The sequence below is a fragment of the Pipistrellus hanaki genome (genome assembly GCF_964339955.1).
Source record: "Pipistrellus hanaki genome assembly, chromosome: 1".
Lineage (NCBI taxonomy): Eukaryota > Metazoa > Chordata > Mammalia > Chiroptera > Vespertilionidae > Pipistrellus > Pipistrellus hanaki.
Window position 1 is genome coordinate 188,680,727 of NC_140503.1, and position 22,889 is coordinate 188,703,615.

At 36.8% G+C, this 22,889-nt stretch overlaps 1 protein-coding gene across 1 annotated transcript in view; it reads left to right on the plus strand.

The window, feature by feature from the left end:
• RFC1 (replication factor C subunit 1) overlaps nt 1-22,889 on the plus strand; it is a 66,312-nt gene that overhangs the window by 18,467 nt on the left and 24,956 nt on the right. The window contains exons 3-9 of the mRNA XM_084900599.1: nt 3,305-3,380; nt 5,138-5,257; nt 12,420-12,649; nt 13,728-13,805; nt 18,664-18,741; nt 19,871-19,958; nt 20,794-21,080. Of these exons, the coding sequence (XP_084756725.1) occupies nt 3,305-3,380; nt 5,138-5,257; nt 12,420-12,649; nt 13,728-13,805; nt 18,664-18,741; nt 19,871-19,958; nt 20,794-21,080 (957 nt within the window). The remainder of the gene's footprint in view (nt 1-3,304; nt 3,381-5,137; nt 5,258-12,419; nt 12,650-13,727; nt 13,806-18,663; nt 18,742-19,870; nt 19,959-20,793; nt 21,081-22,889) is intronic.

Sequence of the window (22,889 nt, forward strand, 5' to 3'; positions counted from 1 at the left end):
TTGAAATCATATGCTTTCCTGAAGTAGCGATGGAACACTTTGCATTTGTAAAAACTTTAAAACCAAAGTTTGCTCAGAGAGAGACATGAATCCCTATAGCCAGATGAATGGTATTGGACTTCTGGGGAGAAAAGGCTTTGGAAAGCTTTATTATTATTTTTTGCCTGTCTTCCTTGGGCAAGAATTTTATTTAACTAGAGTTCCGGTGCACGGGCTGGCTATTGGGGCCATCTTGGGGGTTGGCTGGCTAGGGGGAGGGGCTGTGGGAGGTTGGCTGTGGGAACGCACTGACAACCGGGGGCAGCTCATGTGTTGAGCATCTGCACCCTGATGGTCAGTGCATGTCATAGCGACTGGTCAACCGGTCATTCCAGTTGCTTAGCTTTTATATATATAGACTAAAAGCCCGGTGCATGAAATTCGTACATGGGTGGGGTCCCTAGGCCTGGCCAATGATCAGGGCCAATTAGGTACCCTGCCTCCCTGCCTACCCGCCTCTTCTTTTCCTTGCTGCTCTGGCGCTGTCACCGCCACCACCATGTGGTTCCCCACATCCCCCCCCCCCCTCCTTCCCTCACTGTCTGCATCTGCTGTCACCCACCCCTGGTTCCCTGTTCCAGCCAGGAGCCTGGCCCTGAATGATTGATTGGGACCTGCTGGCCCGGGGGGGAGGGACCAGGAGGTTGGCTGACAGGCTCCATCAGAGGTTGGGGCCTGCGGGGTGGAGGCAGCTTCTATGTCTGACCCCTGGTGGTCAGTGTGCGTCATAGTGACCAGTTGTTCTGGTTGTTCCGTCATAACGGTTGCTTAGGCTTTTATATATATAGATAACACAGATCACCTTTCCTACAGTTTCTAATAATCTCATTTTTGCCTAAGACCTTTCCAGAATGACCTTTAATATTTATATTTCTATCAACATTATGTTCATGATGATACATATATTCTCTAAGATGATAGAGGCTTTCTTTATAGTTCTCACCTTTTATCCTTGACACTTTGCCAGAATCACTTTTTTAAAACAATGTATTTTTATTGATTTCAGAGAAGAAGGGAGAGGGAGAGAAAGATATAAACACCAATGTTGAGAGAGAGTCATTGATTGACTGCCTCCAGCATGCCCTCCACTGGGGATTGGGTCTGCAACCCAGGCAAGTGCCTTGACTGGGAATGGAACTGTGACCTCCTGATTCATAGGTTGGTGCTCAACTGCTAAGCCATGCTAGTCAGGCCAGAGTCACTTGTAACGTCCATATTTTTACCATCGGTCCCCTTCCCAGTAGTCTAAGCTTTTTTTAGCATGTACCTCAAAACTCTTCCAGCCTCTACCATTGCCGAGTTCCAAAGTCACTTCCATATTTTAGGTGTTTGTTACAGTAGTACTCTACTTTTCAGTAACAAAATCTCTATTAGGGTTCTTCAGAGAAACAGAACCAGTAAGGTATTTGTATGTGTGTGTAAAGAGATTTATTTTAAAGAATTGACTTCCTTGAGTATACAGGCTGACAGGTCCCAAGACCCACAGTTGAAAAGTGGAGACTCAGAATAGCTGATGGTGAGGTTCAACTCAGAGTCGAAAGGCCTGTGTGAATCAGGATTGCCAGTGGTGTTATTCAAACCTGAAGGCTGGCAGGCTGCAGACCCAGGAAGAGCCCGTTTCAGTTCAGGCCTGAAAGCAGGACACACTGATGCTTCAGCTTGAAGACAGTCAGGAAAGAAGAATTCTTTTATATTTAGGAGAGGGTCAGCCTTCTGTTTTCTTTAGGCCTTCAATACCTTTTCTCCTGGTTTTATTATACTGCAGACTGGGTGAGACCCTCCCACAGTAAGGAGAGTGATCTGCCTTACTCTATCAAATTAAATGTAAACTTATCCCAAAACTTAAATTCATAAAAACACTCAGAATATCTGGGCATCTTGTGGCCAAGTCAAGTTGTTACATGAAATTGACCACCATCAGCTATATTTCCTATTTCTTTGTATCCTGGTTTTTACTGTTGCCATGTGAATGATATAGTGTAGGTACTTTGGATTCTTTTGATTTAGCAGGCAATGAACTCCTAACTCAAACTCCAGATTCTTGTATTCCCTGGGATGGGCAGCAGCTGAAATCTTTGTTTTAATGTTAGCCGGACACTTGGAGTTGTTTCATGCATACATATTTTAGGAGATAGTCCCAGACTTGGCTAAGATTATTGATAGGATTTGGACTTTTCCTTCTGTGGCTCTCTCCCTTCTTGGATACCCTCTTCTCTTACTATTGAGTTATAGTAATTTCTTCTGATTCTGTCCTCTAGTCCAGTGGTGTATTCGAATTATCATTTCCTTGCAAGTTAGTGAATTATTTAAAAAAATATATATTTTATTGATTTTTCACAGAGAGGAAGGGAGAGGGACAGATAGCTAGAAACATCGATGAGAGAGAATCATTGACCAGCTGCCTCCTGCACCCCCCCCACTGGGGATGTGCCCACAACCAATGTACATGCCCTTGACCGGAATCGAACCTGGGACTCCTCAGTCCGCAGACCGACGCTCTATCCACTGAGCCAAACCGGTTTCGGCAGTTAGTGGATTGTTTTTATACTTTTGATGTTTTATTATAAGGGCTAGAAATAGGATCCTACCTTCAATTGATTTTTTTCTGTCAGTTTTTTTCCTGTCTGCTTTTTAGAAAATCTGAATATGTTAGAGATGTGATGTATAAGTAATGTATATGGTCTGGCCTATTCTTTAGCCTAAGCAGGGCATTACTAACATTTTGGGCTGGATAATTCTTTTGGTGGATAACTGTCCCGTGCATTATGGCAGTGTTTTTCAACCTTTTTTGGGCAAAGGCACACTTGTTTCATGAAAAAAATCACGAGGCACACCACCATTAGAAAATGTTAAAAAATTTAACTCTGTGCCTATATTGACTATATATAAAGTAATTCTCTTGAATAGGAATCAAATAAACACAAAGAAAGTATTTTATAATTACTTTATTATGAAATATTAAGTAAACAAAATAGTGAAAAATTATAAAATTCTTGTCTTGTCTGCACCTACGGCACACCAGGCAACATGCCGCGGAACAGCGGTTGAAAAACGCTGCATTATGGGATGTTTAGTAGCATCTCTACTCTACCCATTAGATGCCACTAAACCTAGCCTCCTCTCCCCTGCCGCTGCCAAGCAAAAATGACTCCTGGGGACAAAATTTCTTCTAGTTGAGAATCACTGAGCCTAAATCTAATGAGGAAAAAACTACTAAGTTATATGTAGGCTTCTTTATGTTCTAATTATACTGTGATGTTTATAGGTAAATAGTTCTTGTAAAGATGATGACTCTAAACAGAAGCAACCAAACAGGAAAAAGAGGATCATCTATGATTCAGGTAATATTTCTTTTGAGGAGCTTTAAAATTATTTTCTATTTTTAGAACAGTTTTTCAAACCAGTGTTCTGAGACACACAGCTATCTGTGATGGTAATAGGTGCTCATGTGAGAAGGTTCTGTGCTCGATACGGTAAAAAACAATTTTATTATACTGCAGACTTTATTAGATCCTATCTATATTAATGCATTTAAGATTCTTCTTAGAGAGGGATATATCATGTATAGTATATATAAAATGTCTTCAACTTACTTTGAGTATATTACTTAAATAAAATATTACCTTCTTGTCCAGCTAAGGTTCTTAGAAGCTTAACTTGAAAAATAGTGCCTTAGAATATTGCTTTAGAAACAGAGAGCTAAATTTAAATTTTTGTGCTTTTGAGTTTGTTCTTTTTTGTTGCATTTAAAATAGGACAAACACAATTGTAAAGTTTTTCTTTGAATATAACTTTAAGATAGGGAATATGAGTTTTTATGCATGCCTTTTATATCTTTAAATAATGGTAGGTCTCAGAAGGTTTTATGTTTTGCTTTTGTGGAGAAAATCCATTTGGTGTGAAGTCTAAAATTAAAAATGTAACCTAAGGAAGCATTTATAGATTGTCAAAATTTTGATAGTGATGACAAAGAATTGGGACTCAATTTTAAAAGTACTTGTGTGATTATTGAGTCTTACTGCTGTATTTTGTAAGAAAATTTAATCCCCACCTGAGGCTATATATTTTTTTTTATTGATTTTAGAGAGAGAAACATTAGTTAGTTGCCTCCTGTACATGCCTGGATGGGGGGTGGAACCTGAAACCTTTTTGGTGTATGGGATGATGCCCCAACCAACTGAGCCATCCGACCAGGGCATAAGAAATTTGAAAAGAGCACATATCCCCATTTCCCATGAGTTTCCTTCTTTTTTGGAAACTGGATACAATAATTTTTGGATACAATATAGAGTAGTATGAGATAGGATTTCTAAATGCACGATCAAGAGGAAGGACACTAACGTTCATGAAACACTTAATTTTGTGCTCGGTACTGGACCGGGTATTTACACTTTGTCCTGATTTGTATTTAAGGGCTCTGGGTGATTAGGTGGCAGGAGACAGAATAATGGCCCTCAAAGATGTCTGCCCTAATTCTTGGAACCTCTGAATATGTTAGTTTACCTGGCAAATGGAGATTAAAGTAGTAGGTTGCATTAAAGTTGTTAATCACAAAGCCTTAAATTGGAGAGATTGTCTTGGATTATCTGGGTGGGCACAGTGTAGTAACAAGGAAGAGCGAAGCAGAAGAGAGTTAAAGAGAGATTGACTGGAAGGTCAGAGAACTGGAGACATGGCAGCATGAGAAGCACTTTGCCTAATGTTGCTGGTTTTGAAGATGGAGAAGGGGCCGTGAAGAAATGCTGGCAGGCACTGGACACTGGAAAAGGCAAGGAGGTAGATTCTGCCCTAGAGTATTCAGACAGGAATCAGTCCTGCTGACACTTTGATTTTAGTCCAATGAAACTCAGATTTCTAACCTACAGAAAGGTAAGATGAAAACTTTGTGTTGCCTTCAGCTTCTAAGTTTGTGACAATTTGTTACAAGAGCAATAGAAAACTAATAAAAGGCTTCACACTGGGAAAGAAGTAATCCGTGAGAATTACAAAAGAGATGTGCTTCAAAGGGGTGACCCTGAGGAATTGGTTAACAATAATCCCTTTAAAAACACATTGTATTACATTTCTTTCAAAGTTTTATTTTTCCTCGCATATACAGATTCAGAGTCAGAGGAGACAGTACAGGTGAAAAATGCCAAAAAGCAACCAGAAAAATTGCCATTGTCTAAGCCTGGTAAAATCCTGCGGCAGGATCCTGTTACGTACATTTCAGAAACAGGTAAGGATACTGGGTGTGTTTAGTGTTTTAGAGAGAAGCAGTGTGTGTTATGTTATTGTGCTTCTCATTGAATTGTGCAAATAAAGGTTAAGGTGTGCAGAGATATGAGTAACATTAAAACTTTGCTTACATGTATGGGCCATTATTTGCGAGTATAAAAGGTACACTTGATAGATAAATTAGTCAGTAAATAGGGAATGAAGTAGAAAAAAACATTGTGTGTTGTAGAAGGACCTGAGACTTGGAAGGTCGGAAGCTCTGCCCAGAGAGTACACTCTTGGTTCCCTTTTAACAGCTGTGTGATTTTGAGTTAATGCTCAGTGAGTCTGCCTCTCTTTCTTTAAAGCAGAAACACTGATTGCATAGACTTGTTGGGAAGACTTGATGGGTGATAAATATGAAAGGGCCAGACCTAGTGACTGACATGTAGGCAGTCAGAGGAAAAAAGAAAAAGAAAAGAAGTACACAGGCCCTAGCCAGTTTGGTTCAGTGGATAGAGCGTTGGCCTGTGGACTGAAGGGTCCCGAGTTCAATTCTAGCCAAGGGCACATGCCTGAGTTGTGGGCTCAATTCCCAGTGTGGGGTGTGCAGGAAGCAGCTGATCAGTGATTCTCTCTCATCATTGATGTTTCTATCTCTCCTTCTCCCTTCCTCTCTGAAATCAATAAAGAAGTATGTATATAGATTAGTTTTGTAAGTTCTCTGAGACAATTTATTTGATGAAGTTCTTCAGACAAAGACAAAATGTATGTGATGGGAATACTGTATATTAATGTAAAATTTTTGGTAAGCTGAATTATTTCTTCATTATGGCAGATAGCAGAGTAACTCTTTTACCTTTTTGTTCTATTGCTAAATATCTGTTCAGGCACATTGTGTAAATGAACTCTTGTATTAAGAGTCCCCTTCCCTCCCTCTGGCTACCTTAGTGAAGTTTTGAATGTGTGGGAGGGATTCTAAAAACAGTATGTTGATAGGTTTATTAAGTAACTGAAGGTGGTGTGATCAAGCTTTCCAGAGACAGCATGGTTAGTGAGCAGACAGTCATGGCCTTCACTTTTGGGTCAAGGCTGTCGCTGTCGGGTGATTTTTGGGTACACAGAAGGGGCAGACACCTTAAGCTCTCATCACAGATTCTCTTTAACATGGGATTTATTTCAGACCAGGTATTTTTGGACATTATTTTCTAAAGAGATGGCCAGCAATTTTAACTGAAAATTTTATAAACATTAGGCAATGTTTATATCCTTCTGCTGATGGCATGGACCGGTGAAAGTGAGCATTGTCCCTTGCTTTAGCTAAAAATCTTGGGGCACCTTGTACCCATCTAATATGATGTTCAGTATTACATAGTATTCTGCTTTTTTTTAGAATTTAGAATTAGAAAAGAAGCTAGCTCTTTTCTTGCCTGTTTTATCTCCTCATACTTTTTTATTCCTTGATATGATAGGTGAATGAGAGGAAAATAAGCTCTTTTTCTTTCATATGTAAAAATAAGTCTGTAATATAGCTAGCATAATAAAATCAGAAATATAATGAATTTTAATAAACAAGTGCAGTCTCTTGAAATTAATACACAATCTGGAATGTTCTTGACCTTAAAATGATTCTTTTGTTATTCTTCACCTTTTGTTAAGCTAAAATTGTAAATTTTTAGTACTGGATCATAAATAAATATTCAGATTACCAGTATAAAGTTAAAAAATATTTGTGGTGATAATTATTTAAAAATAAAAATTCTGATTTAAAATTGTATTAGTTGGAGATTGGATGTTTTTGTGGAAAAGGGTTATGTGACATGATTCCACTTTAAAACCTTTAATTCCCAAAGAAAGGATTTTTGCTGTATTGTTCCATATTGTATCTTTTATACACCAACCTTTGTTATTTGGGTATTTTTCTTGCAGCATAGCAGGTGTAGTGTGTAAAAGAGCATGAGCTCCTGAGTCAGACTGCCTGGGCTAAGTCTTCATTCACCTTCCCTGTGTCTTAGTTTACTCATTTGTAAAATGCTGATATTACTAGTCCCCACATCAGAGACCTTTGTGATAATCAAGTAAGATAATGCCTTAAAATAGAGTCTGGCACGTAGTAAATGCTCAATAAGTATTAATTGTTATTTTTATGTTTGATTTTATTGTATGCCTATATCTGCCCTTGAAGGTTATGCTGAAGACTTTTTGCTTTGCCTAAGTACTTAGGGCTCTCTTCATTATATAATAGTGCTTTAGAAATTTAGAAATTGTATTTCACTCACGTCATTTATGTTATATGCATTGTCAAGTACTGCTAATTACATGTGGTTATTGCACACTTGAAATGTGATTAAACCAAATTGAGAGTGGTTTTAGTGTAAAACACAGATTTCAAGGCATAGTATAAAAAAAAGGTAAATTATCTTTTTTAAAAAAATATTGATTACATATTGAAGTGATATTAATTTGGATATATTGGGTTAAAGTATATTGTTAAAATTAATTTCACCCTTTCTAAAAACATGAATGTGAATATTTATTTTATGAGAAAATTTAAAATTGCTATGTGGCCTGCATTTTATATCTATTGCATAGTGTTCTATAAACAATGAGGAACATATTGAGGAAACCACCTTAATTTAGAAAATAACCTAGTTCAAGTGCTTTTGTTTATATTATTATATAGTTCTTAGGCTATCTTATTGTACAGATCTTTAGGCTTATCATTTAGTTCCATGACATATTTTTCACCATTTTATTTTATTAAATCTATCTTGTACTATTTATTGATTTTTAAAGTACCTAACTACATGAATCTCCCAAATATAGGAAAAGGAAAAAATCTGCTGATAAATATCTTCATAGCTAACCATTGACTCTAGTAAAAAGTTCTTGTGAGTTGGTTAAAACCAAATACTGTTGTACTGGGTAAATATATTTACTTTTAGCTGTTTAATGAAGTGAGAGACCTTGAGTTTTGTTTGGCAAAGATGACCTTGAACTATCCAGTTTCATCAGGGGCTGGTGTTTGGTTGAAAATGATGGGAGTTTTTTCTGTGTTGAGAATTGTTTATGACTGATCATCTTAATTGAATATGTAATTCCAGGGGTAGTTAGTGCTCTTGATGCTATTTAAATGGGAAAAAATTAGAAATGTATTCTCCAGGTTACTATGTAATATCAGTGACCTGTGACTTGAGAAAATAGTAGCAGAAAATATTATTGGTGATGTATGTATAGTATTCTTTTTGCTAGTTTTTAGAGACATACAGTTTTGTGTACAGACAAATAGGAATGGATTCTTTGTTGGATAGAGAGTTTTTCTTTGATGTTTTCAGGGAAACCTGTAGTTATTGAAAGAGAAAAATTTCTTCGAAGTGAGAGGAAACTAAGCACTGTGTATTACATTTCCTTGAACTTGTTAGAAAAATTAATTTTGATTGTGGGCTAAAAACTCTGTAGAAAAGAAACTAGGTTAGTGTATTTGAGGGTGAGTCAAGTCTTTAGATTAATATTATTTTAAAGTACCTAAGTTACACTTTACTAGAGTAAAAAAAAGCAATTTTCAGTTTAAGATTGTACAAAGCTTCCCTGTGGAAGAACCAAGTAGTTCTTTCAGTGTCTCTCATCCACTTATTTTTTCCATATCATTTGACTTCCTGTCTTCTTCAAATTTGCTAAACCTGTCTTTGTGTTTCTTTCTGAATCATTAGTAAAATTGTTTAATATTAAGGGACAAATAAACTTTTTACAAAGTTGACAAAATTGCCACAATCCATTGTCAGTACCCAGGGTCTAGCTGTCCAATTTCTTATGAATAGCTGTTCAATCACTACTTATAAGTCTTGGTAGCTATTGCTACTTATCTTGCATTTCTTCATCTTGCCATAATTAGTGCCCCTCAATCAAGGATGATGTTGCTTCCTAGGGGACCTCTGCAGTATCTGGGAACTTTTTGTTCATCACACTGTTGGGTACTGTGGCATCTCGTAGGTGAGATGAATATTAGAACAAGGGATGTCTGGACATCCACCAAATTCTCTTCTGATAGGCTATGGCAGGGTCTCTAATTTCTGCATTATTGACATATTGAGCCAAATCCAAATAATTATCTGTTGTGGGAGTTTTCCTGCATACTGAAGTATAGGATATCTGATTCATTACAGAAATGGTGAAGAGATGGTATGTTTCATTTCACTTCCATCCACTTAATTAACAGATATATATTTTTATTTAAAAAATATTTTTATTGATTTCAGAGTAGGAAGGAAGAGAGAAGAGAGATAGAAACATCAATGAGAGAGAATTATTGATAGGCTGCTGTCTGCACGCCCTCTACTGGGGATTGAGCCCACAACTGGGGCATGTGCCTTTGACCAGAATGGAACCCAGGACCTTTCAATCTGCAGACTGACTAGGGCCAAACTGGCTAGGGCCAGATATATATTATTAAAATATATTTTTATTGATTTCAGAGAGGAAGGGAGAGGGAAAGAGAGATGGAAACATCAGTGTTGAGAGAATCATTAATGGGCTACTATGCATGCGGGGTCCCTGCAACCCGGGAATGTCCCCTGACCTGGAATTGAACTAGTTCATATGTCACCCCTCAACCATTGAGTGCACTGGACAGGCTAACAGATATTTATTGAGACTTGGCACACGCATGAGTCTTTCTCTACTTCTACAACCAAAATGACAAGTTAGGTTTTATTGACTGAAGGAGTATTGAAAAGGAACTTTGTAGAAAAAGGCTCAGATTTCCTTTTCAGTTTTTTTTTTTTTTTTTTTAAATATATTTTATTGATTTTTGTACAGAGAGGAAGGGAGAGAGATAGAGAGTTAGAAACATCAATGAGAGTCATCGATCAGCTGCCTCTTGCACACCCCCTACTGGGGATATGCCCGCAACCAAGGTACATGCCCTTGACCAGAATCGAACCCGGGGCCCTTCAGTCCCCAAGCCGACGCTCTATCCATTGAGCCAAACCGGTCCCGGCTCCTTTTCAGTTTTTGACATATTGGTAAATAAATTATTTTAAATCTCTGTGATCAGATCTTTCTAGCATGCTCTCTATTAGTTTGTTTTTTGTGTGTTCCAGACTGAAGGAAAGAAAATCAGAATCCCAAACTCTTAGCAGTATGAACTCCAGTATTATACCCCCACCCCCACCCCCTTTGGCTTGTAAATAGATTTTTATATGGACCTGCACGTTACTTTCTTTTATTTGTTATCCTTTTATTTATTATTATTATTTTGGTAAGAGAACATTTATTGGGTAAATTAAGAGGCAGAAACAGTAATTCCTGGAAGAAAGGGGCTTAGGAAACACGTTTTAGAGGTAAAGGAAGAGTCTTGGAGTTTGGGAGTGAGGAAGCTAAAGGTAATGTGCCTGGGTGGTGGTGCAGGGGAGGGGAGGGGAAGGGAAAGGCACGGGTGTGTCCCCAGGAGGGAGATCACCATTTGTTATCCTTTTAAATAAATGAATGCTTCTAACTCCGAGTGGCAAAGCATCTTCTCTCCCAGCCAGTTCCTCTGCTATATGTTGGATAATACTCTTACTTGGTGATTGTTACCACATTTGCAGTTATGTTGTATATAAATAAAAATAAATGGCGTTTTTATAAGGAGACAGATTGCCTAGAGGGAGATTCTGAGTGTTCAGTTGCCTATGATTTTCAACTAGATGTCAGAAATTTGACTTAGATTTATTTTTCACTGCTTTATTACAAGTTTCTGGGAAGAAGAGAACACATTTTGCCTTTGGCTTCTGACAAATTTAGGCTCATTAGGAAATAAGAACAAATGTTGAAAAAGAAAGACAACCATAATTTTATTTGGAACATTAATCTCTACACATTGTGTAGGTTCATAAAATATTTATTTTACATGAGGATGGTCATAGAAACACTTGTTAAATGACTGCCTTTTTCCGGCAGCTAATTGCATTGTTCTAATCCTTGGCCTCTTTTGCCTTCTTTCTCCATAATATATTAGTATAGCCTTTTTAAGGCTACAAAGGGTGAAAGTTTTTTTTGTTTTTTTTCCTTTTAATGTCTTTATTGATTTTTTAGAGAAGAGAGGAGAGGAGTGAGAGAGAAACATTGAACGGCTGCCTCCTGCATGCTCCCACTGTGGATTGAGCCCAAAACCCAGGAATGTGTCCTGACGGGAAATTGAGCAGGCGACCTCTCCTTGCAGGGATGATGCTCAACCAACTGAGCCACATGGGCCAGGCCTAAAGTAGTTCAGAAGCCATACTGTAGTAACTGCAGAATGGTGCTTTTTTTTCCAGGTTTTCTACTTTTATCAAGGCAAGATGACATAATGCTTTCAGATATGCCTGTGATTTTTAGTGAGCACCATATTTTTTAGTAGTCACCTTAATGAGATCCTTTATATTTATAAGAAGGACCCATGCTTAGGAACAGGAATTGACTTTTTTCATGTTAGTCCCATAAGTGTAAGGAGTATAGGGAAATGCACAAATCACAGGGCACTAAGTAAGCATCAAATCAAGCAAGTCAGTCTTTTTTCTCCTTTCATAACTATTTCAGTAGAATTGCTCCTTCTTTCCAAGCGGCCTGGAGAGCTATTTATTTTATGGTTATCAGAGAAAAGGGGGCCATGTCTGCAATTCTTGCTTAGTCTGATGCAAGTACATGCTCGAATTTCATGCAGAACACGGCCATGTTTTTTCCTGGTGAGGCTGAGGTAGGAGAGACAGCTTGTCTATCTGTCAGCAGCTCTGCCTCTGGGAGAGTGAGGTGGTTCGAGGGCGGGCAGCGAAGTAGAGCTGTATTTCCACCTCAGAATGTAGCTGGTGTTTAGGCCGTTTGGAGCGCTCTATTTGTGGTCTTTGCTTGCTGCATGAATTTGTGCACTGGGCCTCTAATCTGATATATAAAACCTTAGCAGATGCTCCTGGTTGAGCAAGGGAGTACTTGAGAGGAAGACAAGATCCATTTATATGTGGCTTTACACACAAACTTGTGAAGAGACATAGTCTTCATGATTACCTTTTAGATTTTTCTTCTTTTTTTTTTTTTTTTTTTATATTAGCCCAAACCAAAGGGTGTTCTCTTGTGAATTACTGAACCAAAGAAATAGGGCTGGTTGAAGTGATTCCTTGATATTATTGGAATTGATGGTTTATCAAACAATATTTGGTTATATTCCATTTTAGATGAAGAAGATGACTTTATGTGTAAGAAGGCTTCTAAATCAAAAGAGAATGGAAGATCTACAAATAGTTATCTTGGAGCATCAAACATGAAAAAGAATGAAGAAAACACTAAGACCAAGAATAAGCCTTTATCGCCAATAAAACTTACCCATACATCAGTGCTTGATTATTTTGGAACTGCAAGTGTCCAAAGATCAGATAAGAAGATGGTGGCGAGCAAAAGAAAAGAGGTGAGTATTATGCAAGCAAGAATGTTCATTTGCTGTTATTAATAAGGAAAAATTTGGATGTCATAATAGATTAACATATTTTATTTTTTTGTTTGTGTGTGTTTTAAAAAAAATATATTTTATTGATTTTTTACAGAGAGGAAGGGAGAGGGATAGAGAGCTAGAAACATCAATGAGAGAGAAACATCGACCAGCTGCCTCCTGCACTTCCCCTATCGGGGATGTGCCCGCAACCAATGTACATGCCCTTGACGAGAATCGAACCTGGGACCTTTCAGTCCACAGACAACGCTCTGTCCACTGAGCCAAACTGGTTTTGGCAACATATTTTATTGATGAAAATTATTTTCTATGATTGTGGACAAAATTTATTGCCATCATTTTAGAGGATGAGGAAGTTAGACTATTTAATTTTTTATTTTTGAAAGTGGGAAAAGATTATTTAAATTGCACGAAAAATTATAATTCTTAGAATTTAAATACTTAGAATGCAAACTCATTTTACTATTCACTTCAAGTAGACAAAATTAGACAATAAGTTTGTTCCCAAATGAGGTTCTAAGTATATAACTTATGTGCCTATGTTACACTTTTGACATTTTCTACTTTGGTTGATGTTAGATTTACATTTTCCTGGAAATATAGGAGACAGAAATACAGACAAACTCTAGTGAAAGTAGTCCCCTGAGTCAAACCTGCCAAATGGTGTGTGTTTGTCAATTTCGTTAGTTTGTTGATTACAACTCCATCAGACAATGTAATCATTCTCACTATTACGTCATACCATGGAGAAAACTACAAGTTTTTTGGGGGGGACCAAAGGGGAGAGATTGAGGGTTACTTTTCGTGAACATTTCCATAGAATTAAGTGAGAACCATCTCTGCAGAATATTTCTCATTAGGAAAATGGATGTGGACACCGAGTAGTCACAAACATGACTTTCTGGCTGGTGTGCATTGAGGCTGACTACTTCATTACTGATACATTTAATTCTCAACCAGCTACAGTCAAGAAAAAAACACCTTATATTTAACCCAAGTTTTATGCTGATCTTGCTTGATTTTCTTTGAAATACAGCCTTCAAAAAATGCAAATGATACCAGATTAAATGATGAAGCCATTGCCAAACAATTGCAACTTGATGAAGATGCAGAGGTATTGCCTTTTTATTTAGATATAATTAACAACTTGATGTTCTGACTTGTTAGTCTATCCAGACAATTAAGATTATTCTAGGCTAATTTTGGATTGAGCTTCATTATGAGAGTTATGTGTAAAATAAGTTGAAATTTAGTATATAAATATCTAAATTTATATAAAATGATAAGAGCAGGGTATAATTATTTTAGAGATTTATTAAATATCTTTTAAAAATATTTTTTAATTGATTTCAGAGAGGAAGGGAGAGGGAGAGAGAGATAGAAACATCAGTGATGAGAAAATAATTGATTGGCTGCTTCCTACATGCCCCTTTCTGGGGGCTGAGCCCCAAACCTAGGCATGTGCCCTTGATGAATTGAACCTGGGACCCTTCAGTCTGCAGGTTGACGCTTTATCCACTGATCCAAACCAGCTAGAGCTTAAATTTCTTTGAATGGAAGCCTCCTTTAGTATAGTTAAAAATAATTTAATTTGGTCATATCTCTTTTCTTTTCACTCTCGGTGATCTCATCCACTCCTGTGGCTCTAATTGTATGGATATGGTGATGATCCCTAAATCTGTTTCTAATTTAGAGTGCTCTCTTGAGCTATAAACCATATATTTATTCTGTAAGCATTTGCTGAACACTTATTGAGTGCATAGCACAGTTCCAGGTTTAAAATAATTATGTCATGCTTTGAAGAGAAATAAAGGGATAGTTTTGGGTTTCTGTTTTAGAATGAGCACCATTATTACATGAGCTAAGATGGGAGGGAAAAGGATTTATTTATTTATTTATTTATTTATTTATTTATTTATTTATTTGCCTTTCCGGGCCTTGATTTTCCTCAGCTAGAACTCCAGCTCCTTGCCCTCTAGCACATAGTCATCTGCTCAGCCTCATTGGCTTGGTACTGCAGGATGGACGCAAAAAGCTTGCCCTTCCAGAAGACTGCTGATTTTGGCATTCTTTTTCATTTCATCATCGTTCTTCTGATTTTTTTTAAAAAAAATTTTTGTTTAAAAACTTTTCCTTCTCAGGAGTCAGCTTGGCCCCTTCTTGTTGTCCAGGGGCAGTGCAGCGTGGGACTTGTACCAGTCAGTAGTGCGTGCTTGCTGTCAATGAGCATTAGGGGTTCTGTCCTAGGGTCTTAGTGCGGACCAGTTGTTGGATGCATTGTAGGCAACATCAGTAATCCTCTGTTTGCATGGACAACACGCGGGGCCCCAGGAGAAGTTGCCATGTCCAGCCTCAAGGCTTGGTACTTATTGCTACCTCCCTGCTTGTGGACTCTGTACGCGACGAGGGCCAATCTCAGTGTAGGCAGCAGGGTGTCCCAGCTCATATACTTACTTCTTGTGGTAAAGTTTTCTTCTCCTCAGATCTTTTGGTGCTCCTGCCAGTTGTGCTGAGATGTCCATAGCTTGGTGCCACCTGGAAAGAGCATGATTATTCTATTCTGAGTAGAGGGGTCAGGACAGCCCCTATAAAGCAGTGATATTGGGGCACAAAATGAAGTGATAATGGCAAGCCATGGCTGGCCACCGAAGGCTAATTTCCTCTCAACAGAACAGCTAGTGCCAGCATCCTGAGGTAGGAGAGTTTGAGTTTGATGAGTTCGAGAGATGGCCAGCAGCAAATACTCTAAGTCACGACAGGCCTTTAGTACCTACCCAAAGAACTTGGCACGGTAACTTGGGATTTTAGTTTCTGTGAGACGAGAAGCCATTGGAGTGTTGAATAGATGTGACATGAATTTACAGATTTAAAAAAAAAAAATTATTCTGGCTAATAAACCATGTTGGGGCAGGAGCAAAGCAGATCAGTTTGTACACTGCTGCGTGGGGTAGGTAGGTGAGAGATGATGTTAGCTTGTACCAGGGTGGTAATGGAAGAGAGAGTGAGAAGTGGTTATAATCTTTGCTTTGAAGGTATAAACTTCAAGTTGTTGCTGATAGATTGGCTGTAAGGTATGAGGGAAAAGAAGATTCAAAGAGACTGTGTGTTTTTGGGCTTGAGCAACTGAATATTCATTTATTAAGATGAACACACTGGTACAGAGAAATCAAGAATTCTGTTTTGGACATGTTAAGTTTGTACCTAATAGGCTTCCAAATGCATCTGCAGAGTGGGTGGTTGGATAGTGGAAACTGGAGTTCAGGAACGAGGTCTAAACTGAAGATGTGTATTTGGGAATCCCTAGCATTTTAATGGTATTTAAACCTGTGAAACTGAATGAGAGCATGGGGAAAGTTAATAGAGAAGAAACCTCAAGATTGAGCGCTGTTAACATTTAGAGCTCAGGTAGAGGAGGAGGATCCAGCAAAGGAGACTTAAGGAAGAGTGGCTACCCAGCTGGTTTGGCTCAGTGGCTGAGCCTCTACCTACTGAATACACAGTTCAATTCCCGGTTCAGGGCACATGCCTGGGTTGTGGGCTTAGCCCATGGTCTGGGGTGTGCAGGAGGCAGCCGATCAACGATTCCCTCTCATTATTGATGTTTCTATCTCTCTCTGTCTTTAAACTAAGAATATTAAAAACAAAACAAACAAAAAGAGTGACTAATGAAATAGGGAAATGAGGAGAGTTTGCTATTTCAGGGAAGCCAAGTAAGCGTCTCCATCAGAGGTTCCAGACCTTGCTACCTACTGTTTGAACCCTCTTCCCATTTATTAGCTTAAGTGTCACATTCTCATATTTCCTAAGCTATATTAGAAACCCCTCTTCTATACTCAGTTGTGCCCCATGGTAGCTACTATTGATAATTGTTATAATTGCTACCTAAATGTCTTCCTTTATGTGGGCTGTAAACTCTACCTGCCAGGGCTGTTTATGGCCTCATTCACCTATTGTGCCATCACTGCTTATGTGCTTGGTGTGTTATTGTGAGAGAATAGTATTCTGATTTTCTGGAATATATCTGACTTATCCAGATTTTGTTAATTTGACAATTCACAGAGCTTTCAAAATCTTTTTCCATCTTATTTGATTACACTGGATTACATAAACTACAAACCAGGTATCCATACAACTCAAGACAGCACAAACAGCCTAGGTAGAATTGTGGAGTTAATTTTTAGGTACCTGACTTCTTATCTGTCCCAAATTCTGGAGGCTTAACCCATCCTTTCCAAACCAGGTGTGGTACTCTATCACTATTCCCTATTTTCCCATTCCTACCACACTTTTTCAGTATCTTGTTTGGGTAATTTATTAGTCTGATGAAGAGTTTTTAGGGTATTAATGGCTGATGATATCTTTCCTGATTATCCCTCTTAAGTTCATTTTTTTCTCTGACTTTCACCTTTTTGTTTCTTTAGTTAAGTGTGCATCCAATAACTAAATCAGTAAGTTAGTATGTAGACCGTATGTTAAACACCATCTGCTGTGCTAAACATTGTATTAAAATATAGGGCTTTTCATCACATATCTCAAAATATTATCACATTTATATGTTTAGTGCATATTTAATCTAGGAAATGAACCCTCTTCAAAACAAATACATTGTATGTTACTGATTAGCTCTGTTAGAGATGAAGTAAACAAAGGTATTAACAAGATAAAATATAGGGCTTTTGATCATATGATGCCATAATCACCAGTAATGAATTTCAGATGTAAGTATTTAAATTTCTTCTGTCATCTAAAAAATCTAGAATCCTCTGTGCTAGAAGTGTACTACATAGTGTGAAATTTTGGAAAAATGGTATGGGTTCAACCATAAATTTTGCAGGGCCACTGGAGGCTTAGAGTTTGAAAGACCTTTTTATGGTGAAGGTTTACTCATATTCACTTTAGCAATTAGATGTGTAGTACAGTTATGGTAAAGAAATATTAGACAACAGAATATGTTGATGTGCATCTCTCTGCTTATAGCTCTGCATAGTTGGATTTAGTTCATTTATTAACAACCAAAGGTTTGGTTCCTGTGTTCTCATCACACTTATGCCATTTTCCAATCCTTTTTAGGATTGGGTGGATTTTGAGTTTTTTTCATATGTTTAAATAATATAGGGATGCCTTTGTTTGATGTTACATTAGGCCATTTTATCAGGGGGCATTTTTTAGTTTCTAAAGAGAAATGTATTCCACCGCTACATATTTCTGGAAGAGCTTCATTTTACTGAAAGTGAGAATGTCTGTGTACTAACATTAGCATGTTAGGAAAACTTCTGATATGATGATTTAAATTTTCAAAAGTCAGAACAGATACATTTGGATTAGTAATTGATAGTTATGTTTGAGGATGTCTTACTATGTTTTCAAAGAAATGTATAATTTTCTTGATTTCTTTTTATATTTATATTTTTAATTTATTTTTTGCTAATCCTCACCTGAGGATATGACCAGGGCTGAGGATTGAGCCTGCAACTGAGGTATATGCCCTTGACCGGACTCAAACTCAGGACCCTTCAGTCTATTCATTGAGCCAAACCAGCTAGAGCTTGATTTCTTGATTCACTTTTTTTTTGTGCCCTCCAGACTATTGTTTTTCTATAAGGATGAGATTATTTTCAGAGCTTTTTCTAGAGTTTAGAAAAAAAAAAAAAAAAAAAAGAGATCTATAAGTATTGCATTAAAACCACCAAGAAAAAATTGTAGTTTTCAAACTTTACAAGTGAGAAATATGGCTTTAAAAACATGTTCAATTTATCTGTTATGCCTGCAAAACTAGATGTATTTGTTCTGAAGTCTAATATAGCTTAGAGAAATAAACCTGTGATACTGTTAATATTAAGTGGAAATATGTCATAGTTGCTTTCTGGAAAATGTTTTCCAGTTTCTTCTGTGTATCATGAATCAAACATTTAAAAACTTTCATTTACAAAAAGAAAAAAACAACAACTCACTCCATTGACACTTTTTTACAGCTGGAGAGACAACTGCATGAAGATGAAGAGTTTGCCAGAACATTAGCCATGTTGGATGAAGAGCCTAAGAACAAAAAGGTGGCGTTTTTACTGGGCTGTTTGCACTCTGAGTGTACAGCATAGATCAGTGCTCCCTTTCATACCCGTGTAGTCTAAGCTTGAAGATACAGCCAAGACTAACTTCTAGAAAGAAGCTAAATTGTTTTAATTTATAAAAATGTTTTTGGGGAAGCTCATTGAGGAACTTATTCTTCCCGGAGGAAATTTGATAGAGCCAAAGCCAACCAGAACCTTGCTTCACAAAACAATGAATTGCAATTTTTGCTTACTATCTGTCACAAAGGAGTTTTATATACTTGTTCAGAGAATAATGCTTATAAAGATTCCTATGGAACCTGACGTTTAATAATTGTAATATTTATTACCATTTTGGGAAGCACAATTTTGCCATTTTAAATGAACTTTTAAGATATGTATTAGGACAGTTTCAAAAGATGAGTATTTGGGGGAATTTTTAAAAGCATCAAGATGCTTTTTTTTTTTTTTAAGTACTTGATCATAAAAAATTAGACTTAATTTATTTTGAATCCCATTCTGTTAAGATTGTCCTTATCAATATCTTACTACTTAAAAAGATTTTTTGGCAGTCAGATGTGTGACCCAGTGGGTCATGAGGACGTTGTCATTTGAAAAGCTTTATTTAGTACATCTAAAGACATTCAAATTTTAATTATTAAAAAAACAACCCTAATTTGTGATATCTTTGTAAAAGGAAGTTCTGAGGAAGCAGTGGAAAGAGAATGGATTTTTTTTTTTTTTTCCTCTTTTGAGCTTTAGATTGTTTATATTTTAGTTTTTAACGCATAATGCTAACAATTTGAGAATTGAGACGAAAGAAGCAGAAATAAGGCTTTCATTTCGAGGCTTACAAATTTGGAAGAATTGGGATACTTTTTTATAGAATATGTTTTATATACCCTTTTCATCTTTTTTCTCATCTGTAAAATTAAAAGAAGGAAAGTATGCTTCATTTGCCCCAGAAATTTTGTGAATGAATGAATCAGAATTTATTGTATTGTCCTGCTACTTTAGAAGATGGCCCTTAATCTTAAAACTTAAATTTAAAACTGGTCAATTTTAACAACATATTTTGTGGTAATAGTTTTCTTATCATTTTTCACATTTGACACTTTAAAAATTTTCTTAGGCTTTAAAGGACCCAGAAGAGAGAGAAACGTTTTCATCTGTCCACGCCAATTTAAATAAAGCAGAAAAACATAAATGTCCTTTGAAAGGTAATTACTAGCAGAAAAAAAATATAAGCTGGAATATTTATCTTTATAGAAGAAAATTTATGGTAACCTTGTTTAAACATTTTATTCAGTAACTGTTAAGTAGACATTATTTCATAGGAATATTGGAGCGAGGTCTACTCAGATACTTGGGAAGCTGTTTTGGTATGAGTTAGTCAGAGTGCCTGTCTGCTCTATGATCGTTTTGAGAAAGTTCACAGCTCTTGGCTGCATGTTAATCTCCAAGTGTAGTGCCACCTGTGGACTTCAGTATGTGAAGACAAAGAACTAGATATTTCCAGCTCAGAGTTGACTGGTCGTTGTTAGGTCTCCAGAAGCTCTCCTGCTGACTGCCCAAAGGTTTTATTTTTTAGTGGTTCTGATATGTAACCATCTGCTAGTATAGATGGTCTTAATCCTATAAGTAAATCTGTTCATATAGTAACTTTTAGTTTTGAAATCTCTTAGGATTTGTGGCTATCAAGACCATCTTACAGAATTTTTATGTGCCATATTTTAGTAAGTTTTCTCAAGGTAAATTTCAGACCACTGAAGATTATTTGTGGAATAAAACCCATGTTCTTAGATGTAGTTTATCATATTTCAGTTAATGAGTAATTTGTATTTAAAAACATTCCTTAATTTGAACTGGTTATACAAAGAAGTAATTTTTAATAAGTGTGCTATATGAAGAACTAAAATCATAATGTAAACATTATGAAATCACCTATGACATTGTGTACTACTAAGATTACTCAGTAGAAAAATGAAAAAATAATGTTGTTATTGGGTATCATTTTCGAAAAAACAACAATCACAGTCTTTTCTGTTTTCCTAGTAAAAACAGAACAATTTTTGGATGAAAGAAAGAACTGCAGTCCTAAGAAGCAAATTAAATGTGAAAGTTCAAAAGAATCTCCGCAACATTCCAAGCCTTCAGTTCACAAAAGAGGAGAAACTTCTTCTCCTAAACCTAGTTCCAAGCTGACACTTTTGAAAAAAAGGGAAGAGAGTTCTTCTAAAGAAGCAGAGCCTACATCCTTGAAAAGAAAAGAAAATGCCTTTGAATTGAAAGGAGATATAAAAAGTCCTAAGAAAATCAAAAGTTCTCCTGCTAAAAAAGAGGTAGAACTTTCAAAAGTGTATCATGTTGGGGCTATGTGTTGATCTGGATTTGGTTATTTTCAAGTTTTCTAACTTTGTAAGTCATTATGGCACTTTAAAGAAACTAGCTTATTTAGATGCCGCTGCAGGTCATAGGTTACTTATTTGGCTAAATTAGCCGATATTTGCTGAATGCTATTGTGTATCAGATATGGTGCTAAAACATATGTAATCTTCACAACAACCTTGTGAGATATTTATTTTTAATATTCAACTTTTTAAAAAATTTATTTTTTATTTTTTTAAATTTATTTTTTTAAATTTATTTATTTTATTTTTACATATTTTATTGATTTTTTTTTTTTGCCCCCCTCCCTCCCTCCCACATATCCCCTCCCTACCCAGAGTTTATGTCCATTGGTTGTACTTATATGCATGTATACAAGTCCTTCGGTTGATCTATTATCTCCCCCAGATCCTCCTCCCCTCCCCGCTGTAATTTAACAATCTGCTCGTTGCTTTCCTGTCTCTATATCTATCTTTTGGTTCATCAGTTTATAATGATCTTTATTATCCATAAATGAGTGGGGTCATGTGGTGTTTCTCTTTCATTGACTGGCTTGTTTCACTCAGCATGATGTTCTCCAATTCCATCCAGGTTGCTGCAAATGATGAGAATTCCTTCTTTTTTATGGTAGCATAGTATTCCATTGTGTAGATGTACCATAGTTTTTGGATCCAATCATCTGCTGACGGGCACCTAGGCTGTTTCCAAATTCTGGCTATTGTAGATTGTGCTGCTATGAACATAGGGGTGCATATATCCTTTCTGATTGGTGTTTCTAGTTTCTTGGGATATATTCCTAGGAGTGGGATTACTGGGTCAAATGGGAGTTCCATTTTCAGTTTAAAAAATTTATTTTTAGAAGAAAGGGTGGGGGGGGGGGGAGAAAAAGAGAGAGAGAGAGAGAGAGATATACATCGATAGGCTGCCTCCTGTACGTGACCTTACCTGGGATTGAACCTGTGACCTTCTGGTGCATGTGACAACGCTTAAACCACTGAGCATACTGGCCAGGGCTTTATTATTCAATATCTAAAGACAAGTAAACAAGATGACAGCATTTAAGTAATTTTATAAGATTATCCAGCTGGTGGGTTACAGAGCCAGTTTGAACTTGAGACTTCTGAGGCCAAAAAATGCAGTATAACATGGTGGCTCTGACATGGAGCCAGTTTCAGATCATAGCGCTGCCTCCGAGCAGATGTGTGATCTTGGTCTGGCTACTTGCCCTTTTTCTGCTTGGATTCCTCATTTGTAAAATAGGGATAATAATGAATTAATAGATAAAACCATTTAGAACAATGCCTGGCACTTATTAAAATAATTATTTGTATTTGTCCTGAATGTACTCCTTTTTTTTTGCTCTTGTATAACAATGTTGAGATACTGCAATCATTTTCAAAGGAAAGAACAGGGTGAAATAATGCAAAATGGTTTTGAAAAGTTTTCTGTGTTTTCATCTCCAATTTGAAATGCCCTTTGATTCATAATGAGAAGCCACATTCCTTCAAGCCTTCTAGGCACTTAGAATTAAAAGTAGAATATTGCCTATTTTAACTGCTCGTTACCATTTTTTAGTGCAGAACAGTGAAACAATGATGATTTCAAGATGCTTTTTTTGTTTGTGGTCAGTGCTCATAAATACGCTTAAGGGAACAATGAACTTTTTGGTCTCAGATTTTTCTTCACTAAATGCTTATCTGGTGAGTGAATGTTTTTCTTCAGGCACTCTAGACATGTTCAATTTACAGAGGCTTGTTTGTTTT